The 7,958-nt window shown below is 35.1% G+C and overlaps 1 protein-coding gene and 1 pseudogene across 1 annotated transcript; both read left to right on the top strand.

The window, feature by feature from the left end:
* The first annotated feature begins 471 nt into the window (after window positions 1-471).
* LOC148610215 (uncharacterized) lies at window positions 472-1,970 on the top strand. Its single transcript, XM_088542453.1, has 3 exons — window positions 472-867; window positions 1,235-1,415; window positions 1,710-1,970. Exons 1-3 carry the CDS (start codon window positions 679-681, stop codon window positions 1,823-1,825), a joined length of 486 nt encoding a protein of 161 aa, XP_088398579.1. The 5' UTR covers window positions 472-678; the 3' UTR covers window positions 1,826-1,970.
* A 3,359-nt stretch (window positions 1,971-5,329) lies between these two features.
* On the top strand, window positions 5,330-6,653 carry LOC148610214 (carbonyl reductase [NADPH] 1 pseudogene; annotated as a pseudogene).
* The last annotated feature ends 1,305 nt before the right edge of the window (window positions 6,654-7,958 follow it).

Raw genomic sequence — 7,958 nt, 5'->3', positions numbered from 1 at the left:
TTTATTGGCATTGCGCATAGAATAATAGTCTTGATTATCTAATGAATTGTTCATAAAATTGCCCGAAAGACGTTCGTCACAAAAGGGAAATTGATGAAGTTGTAGTGGTGCATTAAAACTAATGTATATATTACATAATGCGTATACATGTAGAAAGATGAAGAAACAATCACTATATAATGAAATTTGCCACTTGTCTGGTGACGAAGGGTGTACATATATAATAATTTTTCCCTTAGCCCGCCGCCCCCAACCCCCCATTTTTTTTCGATACGTTTAGCTCTCATTTTAGTGGAAACGCATATGACTTGTGTTTTTAGTCATTAAATCGAATAAAAGCCTCCTTTTGATTATGACACGTTCAACTATAAATAGACAGACAAAGAATAATTATGTTTCATTGCCAATTTTGCGGATCATTACGAAATTCTGATGAAATGCATATTAAACATTTCAGTTTTTCTTCATATAAACACGTAACCATTTATCTGTATTTAATACGAGATCTCTTAAACATCACTTCACCGTCGACCTTTATCACCGCTAAACCAGACACCGAGTTAAAAAATCTATTAAGCAAATACATTTTTCATTCCAATCAGTGCATAACAGGTTATTTTTAAAGAAATGTTGAATGGTAGTTTCACATGACTAGAATAGACATAAGAAAGAAACAAAATGTTGGACTTTATGGACGCTAGCTTTGTGCAGAAGGAGCTGAAATTTGTGGCGCTGGCGGCGAGTGGCATTCTTGCTGGAACTGCACTGTACATTACCATAGTAGAGACAAAAACTAGAAAGAATTTGGACACACAATCAATGAGAAGACAATGGAGTGATAGCTTCGACAGTGCTGCTCATTTTGTGGTAAGGCTGTTTTTGAATCATTATCACTGAATGCATATTGTAACACAAGAATAGGGGTTAATAGTTTCGCATTTCTTAAATTTTAATTTTTAATATACCCCACCCGAAATAAGTGATTGCAGCATGGTTGGTTCAAACCACTGTACTTTTTGTCCTCGATAACAGTTATTTCTCTTTGATTCGTTAATCTTATTAAAATCTTTTTTGAGGGATGGGTGTCAGTTTCTGTGTCACAAATACATTATACATGTAATACAATCTAATAAAAAATATATTTCAATGAAAATTTCTTAAAGAAATGATGCCCCTTTTCTGTCTGTCTGTATTTATGAATTCTTACACATCCTTTGACTCGTATTTTTTGTAGCTTGGAACTGGCGCTATAAACACCGCAGCCAATTTGACACTTTATTTCATGGACACATCACCCTCAAGATGTCTCTGGCTTGGGAACCCAGCACTGTTCATGATTGGTGGCATTTGGACCGCAGTCGCCATGTTACCGGAAATCAAAGAATTAAAGGATGACAAAGTTGTGGCAAAGAAAGGTATATTTTATGTATAATTTTTCTGTAAAAAAACAATAAATATACATATATAAATGACTTGAAATGTATCAGATATGACAACTTCCAACAAACCGTCACCAAAACATCTGAAAAGTTGTTATTCGTCGCCACTGTTACTGTTTTTCTCACAAAAAATAGATTTTAGTGGGTTTCCGACGGCCATTGTAATTATACGAACGTACAGGTGTATCTATCGATTTCCTGATTTTTATTTGCTCTGAACTTTCTCTCTCTACTATATAATTCAACATATCAACCCCTTTCTTATTGCAGGTGACCAATGGGTGGTGGAGGCAATCAACAGGTGGAACAAAAGACACATGGTCCGGACTTGTATAAACGCCTTAGGTGCTGGCTGTGTTATATGGGCAACATTGAGCTCAACGTGATTCTAGATGCTTTTGTACGATCTCATATACATCTTTCCTATGAATGAAATTATTAGTACGTTTTTATAGCTTATTACCTCAAATTATGCTGTTTTCAAAATGAAGGTTTTTTTGAATTATTTCAATTAAAACGACATAATAGTCACGTGTCTTTATATTTTGATCTTAACCAAGTAAACACGTACATTTTGCTATTAATGATGCATTAAAGTCCATAAATGCTTCTTTGATTTTGAAACAAGTGTAAGAGTTCCCTGGCCGAACTCATTATGTTATATTTTTTCAAAACATGCAGTAATATTTGTGTTTTGCTTGATAACACTTGTTCTATGTACACGTTTTATGTCTGCATATTAAGTCCTTATTTGTCCCACCGGTTCAGTATCCAACCTTTGAGGTCCTGCATTTTGTATATGTATGAACTTAACCATGCAAATCGTTTACATCTTATCTGAAAGTTAAAATTTGAAGAACATTTCTATCAATTATGTTTTATGTAAATTTGTAACAATTACTGATTAATTAACTTGAGCAACCAGTTTGGATTTACCATATGTGTGTTGCATATTTTCGATGCTGGCGGATATACATTTGTTATATGTAGCTAGGGGACCAAAGGTTGGACTCACATTTCTGTATGTGTGTTGCATATTTTCGATGCTGGCGGATATACATTTGTTATATGTAGCTAGGGGACCAAAGGTTGGACTCACATTTCTGTTACTTTCGTGCAAAAAGTGGACAATGGGCAAATGATAGCATTTAACCCTATTTTTTCTGGAATGCACTTTCCGAATCTCTTGACAAGCACCTGTTTATTACCCGTTTATGTTAAGACTGACAATTACTTCAAGTTTCTTTCTTTAACCATCAATGGCTTCGACAATACGACATTGTCATAATACTGGCATGTACTTTTAAAAATCCGTGCTACACATGGGAAGACAATATAGATTAACACGGCATGCATGGTACGACCGTAGTTCCTCTTCATACATTAACTCAATTAGGCCTTGAGGGACACACATATTATTTTAATTGTTTGTCTGTATGTAATGTTTTTTGTTTGTTGGGGTTTAAAGTCCGAGCACCAATATTTCAGCTTTATTCAGACGATGAACATGAAATGGATGATAAAATGACCACGAAATGATGATGAAATGAAAAAAAGGATGGGACACAAGGATAAAAAGGTCGACAAATTTTGATTGCCACTTGAAAAAGGGGGATGGGTAAGGTCCGGTGGCGGAGTGCAAAGAGGTTCCTACTGCTATTGAATACCGCAGCAGGGTTTTTTAACGTGCGAGGAACGTGGCATCTTTAAAAACACGGTGCACCACTATGGTTTGCGGCCAGGTTTTCCGTATTATAGCCTGACAACCCCAGCATTTAGCACGCCAGGGGTACCCCATTTCACCATCTGGGACACACATCCCAGTTGCTCTGTGGGCAGAGCGCTAGGTTTCTGAACACTATTTAGTCGCCTTTTACGACAAACTTAGCTCTGCTGCAGGCCTATTCTTTTAACACCCGGACCTGCACGGGGCTTGTATGTAATGAAGCCTCTTTTCGGATTTCTTTTTTCTATCCGATTTTCCATTTCAGAGTAATGGGAATTTAAGAACCGAAAATTAAGGGGATGGCAGAGAAGTTTGCTTTGGATACAACATAAAAGATGTATCAGTTTTTGACAAAGACACAAAAATCTATTTTACATAATTCACGACAGATGAAAAGATATGTTTGCGAAATACATAAACAAACGAATGAAAATGTACCAAGTCTTACTATTTTTCTTAAAAATAAGATAGTTACATATACTTTCAAACCAGTCCATTATATGAAATAAAAGACCGATTGTATTCAGTCAGCTATGATTCCCTGGAATTTACGACATCAATAAAAGACCGATTGTATTCAGTCAGCTATGATTCCCTGGAATTTACGACATCGACGGGTTTGGGTGACAAGACTTCATGAAGGCACCGACCATTTTAATACTGATGGGGGATATTTTGAAAAAGAAAATTATTCCAAATTAAAGCGAGCCATTTTTTGTTTACTCAGCTTTGGACAGAAAAAAATTACGACTCAATATTTCCCCTATTACTTAAACAATGTAGATTTATTTTTAAAAAATGTACAACTTTTGTTGCTGATGATACAACATAAAATCCCCCCACCCGAGATGAAAATGGTCTGTGCCTAACGAAAATATATTTTCATACGCAATTTATTTGCCAGTGGGATGACATACACGTGATGACATATAACATATGTACAAGAAAATAGACTAACACAAACTTATCCGGGACAAATATTGACTTTTCAACATTTAAATTTCATACCATATTTAAATACCAGCTCCCTCAATATACGTGGTTTCATTGTTAGTATCGATGTATTGATCTTTATCAATCAGGTAAAAATCAATTTATCTGTTATGTTTTACTGGTAACCATGCGTTACGAATACTTCCGGTAGGCTCATACTGCGACGGAATCCTGAGTTAGGTATGTAGTCTTGATATTGCAGTTAACCTATTGCACTCGCTTGAGTAGTATCATGTCAAGACATATTCCAAAAGTGTCGAATTCATATATGTAACTTCGTGAATAAGATTTGTCTGCATTAAATGCTACACGTATTGTCACAGTATGCACTTTACATATACCGACGGAGCCGCTCATACACAGTGTTTGTAATTATCTGTTGCGGACGCAGAATTTCCAAATAGGGGACCGCTGCAGTGATTTTCAGTTTTTTTTTCTCATATAATTAACAAATATTTTCAAGCATAAAAGGGGATCCTCTTATGAATTGCTTGTTATTACTCTTTGTCCTAAAGGAGTTGCTATTTTGGTTATCATTTTTGCATCATATAAATTAGTAATGCAGTTCCACAGCACAATTAAGAAAGAAAAAAAATTAACACGCAAATTATTAGTTTTAGGCGGACGTGTGAGCGCAACTGATCATGGATGTATCAGTTTTGAGTGTTATTGAAGCTATACCTTTTTTCGCGAGAAAAACAAACAAACTAACAACACAACACAACAACACCCCCTTAAAAATTAAAACAAAACAAAACAAAAACAAAAACAACACTAGATATGATGGAGACGTATGGATTTTATTTCTCTCAACGCAATGCTAAATACAAATAATTTTCACTACTTTACATTCCAAAATTAACAAACAAAGAACACAGTAGTGATTGATTGATTGATTGATTGATTGATTGTTAAACCCCAACAATCAATCAATCAATCACTACTGTGTTCTTTATTTGTTAATTTTGGAATGTAAAATTTTGTTGCTTAAACCTATTAATGAATATAAAAAATATAGATCTCAAAATGCGTAGATTTTTCTCCTATATCAACAAAGGAACAAATATTTAAAAAGGAACCAACATCATTTACGTTTCATATTGATGCATTTAGACATCAAATTGTATTTTCAAAGTGGATCATATCATGTATCTTTGATTTCTTCAGAATCATGAGGAAAGTCGCCATAGTGACAGGAGCTAATAGAGGTATAGGCCTTGAGATAGTCAAGCAGCTCTGTAAACAGTTCAGTGGGGACGTATATCTTACAAGCCGGATGAGAGACAAAGGCAAAGCAGCAACAGAACAGCTAGAGCAAGAAGGATTGAACCCAAAGTTCCATGAACTTGACATTTCTCAACCAGATAGCATCCGAATGTTTCAAGAATTTATTGTAAAGAATTATGGTGGAATTGATCTTCTGATAAACAATGCTGGTGTTAGTTTCGGAAACGAGAAGGTTCCTGTTTTTAGGCAAGCACAGTTATGCTATGAAGTCGACTTTATGGGGACTTTAAATATGTGCAAGATATTCTTGCCTTTACTTCGACCCCACGCTCGGGTTGTCAACCTTACGAACAGTTATATTGCAACGAAATCTGCTCTTGGCGAGCACGCGCAGAAAAAAATCGACCTCGAAAAAATGACATTGAATGATTTGTGGTTGATAATGGATTACTACCTCAAAATGGCGAAATCAGGCACCCAAGCCAGTAATGGACTTCCCGAATCGCCGCAACAAATGGCGAAAATTGCAATCGTCACAATGACAAAAATTTTAGCAAGAGATATAAAAACAGACTCAAGAAGAAATATTCTGATAAATTCTTGTTGTCCCGGCTGGACAAACACCGGCGGAAGTGTAGATTTCATTGGTAAAAATGGTTTCTGTACTGATGTTGATTTACAAACAGTTGATGCTGCTGCTTCGAATGTAGTCTGGGTTGCAACAATCAAACCAGGACAAAGTTCCCCAAATGGAGAAGTAGTAAAAAATCGGCAGGTGATTTCATGCGATTTTTAGACATCGTTGATATTGTTTAGGGAGTATATTTAGGTACCGGATTATGGTGTACGTGTAGAGCGTCTAACCGATTCGATTGCACCTGAAATGATCTGCAATCTACATGTAGATAGCATCACTTAAAATATAATTTCTAGTCTATATCGTGATATTCATGAGATATGCGATTTTCTTTTTAAAAAAGCGTTAAAAACTCTGAAGAAATAAGAACAATCGTACGTAGTATATAGACTTTTTAGTGACATATATTACGAGGGATGAGACGAATTATTTAAATGTTTCGTAGCTAGCCATCTAATCGAAGTAAAAACTAACTTACTTGTAATTGTTGGTATTATAGTATTAACAACTATGCGGTTATGGCAAGGAATAATATCAAAACAATCCTAGTAATACATACATATTTTGTATAATAACGTAGAATAATAGAGAAGGTTTGATTAAAATAGCATTAAAGGAAACCCTTACCACTTTCTAGTGTTATACTGTCCCCGTCAATGATCTTAAGTAGCACTCCAGCTAAGGATCATGCAAAATGTGATGCATGGGTAAAAAGCCTACATATTTTTATTTTTGATATTTAGTTTGAAATGTCATAGTAAAACAGAAATTAACGTGTGGCTTTTCATAAAACCCGTGCTCTTAGGAGATAAAAATTATATAGAATGCACTGTAGGTTTCAAAATTAAGGGAGATAACTCGGTAAATGGCGCTGAAATACAATAGAATCTCAGACTACTGGATTTTCAGTGTGGATTATTTCCTAAGAGCAGGCAGATTTGAATGAATAATTACACATTTCATAGGATAGACCCATAAAACAACATAATTACAAAAATAAAAATATGTAGCCTTTTTGGAGGGGTGTATCGCATTTTTCAGATTTTGCATGATTCTTACAGAGACAGCTTCTCAAGTACTGGTCAACAAATGGTCAATCTACTTTTAAATTCAGACAATGCTAATGGTACAGAAGAAACGTAGTGGCTCAACTACCATATGTACGGAAACCCCAACGAACAAACGACGCTTTTTTGATTTACGTGCGCCAAATGTTCACGTAACTAGTATACTTAGTCCTTTTCGGATACGTGTCTATAATGAGAACATATATTTTTCTTCCACACATGTCAACCAAACCAAGATCTGCAACTGATCATACATATTTTTTTTATCAAAATGACAAAATAAAGATGGTTATGTGTGGCTTAGTATAAGTTTTATAACTGTTTCAGAATTGGAATTTGGTGGGTTTTTAACATGCACGAATCACTTCATGAATGTCTGATTTTTATAAATACTGCTACTTAAACAGGTCCAGTCGACTGCAGGAAAGTCAATGAGGTTTTTTATACAACACAAATTTAATTGCGGAAGTGCATAAATCGACTACCTATAACCCACATCAACAGAAAGGGTTTATTCAAATATTTTTTAACATAGCCGTTCGTGTACGTGCGATACTCGTTTATAAGAGTAGTGAACTTTTCTAACCCCATCACCACTTTTAACATCGGAAGTAATTTAGTCAATGATCGACGCAAGTATATGTCGAAGTGTAGTAATTTTGTATAGCTCTTAGGCACCCGTCTTTTTATGTGTTGGAGCGCGGTATATTAGTAACTTTATTATATCGTAGCCGAATAAATCAGAAAAGAATTTCAGTAAAATAGAGTTTACTCTTTTATTGAGTGCAATGATTTCAATTGAACTAATCAGTGAGTTTAGCGGACTATATAGGCTTATCTAGTATTGCCCAAAGAGTAATATTATCAAA

The sequence above is a fragment of the Perna viridis genome, chromosome 8 (genome assembly GCF_037379345.1).
Source record: "Perna viridis isolate PV_CMFRI_1.1 ecotype Kerala chromosome 8, ASM3737934v1, whole genome shotgun sequence".
Classification (NCBI taxonomy): domain Eukaryota; kingdom Metazoa; phylum Mollusca; class Bivalvia; order Mytilida; family Mytilidae; genus Perna; species Perna viridis.
The sequence above is the reverse complement of the archived record's forward strand: the minus strand, read 5'-3'. Positions and strand labels throughout refer to the sequence as shown.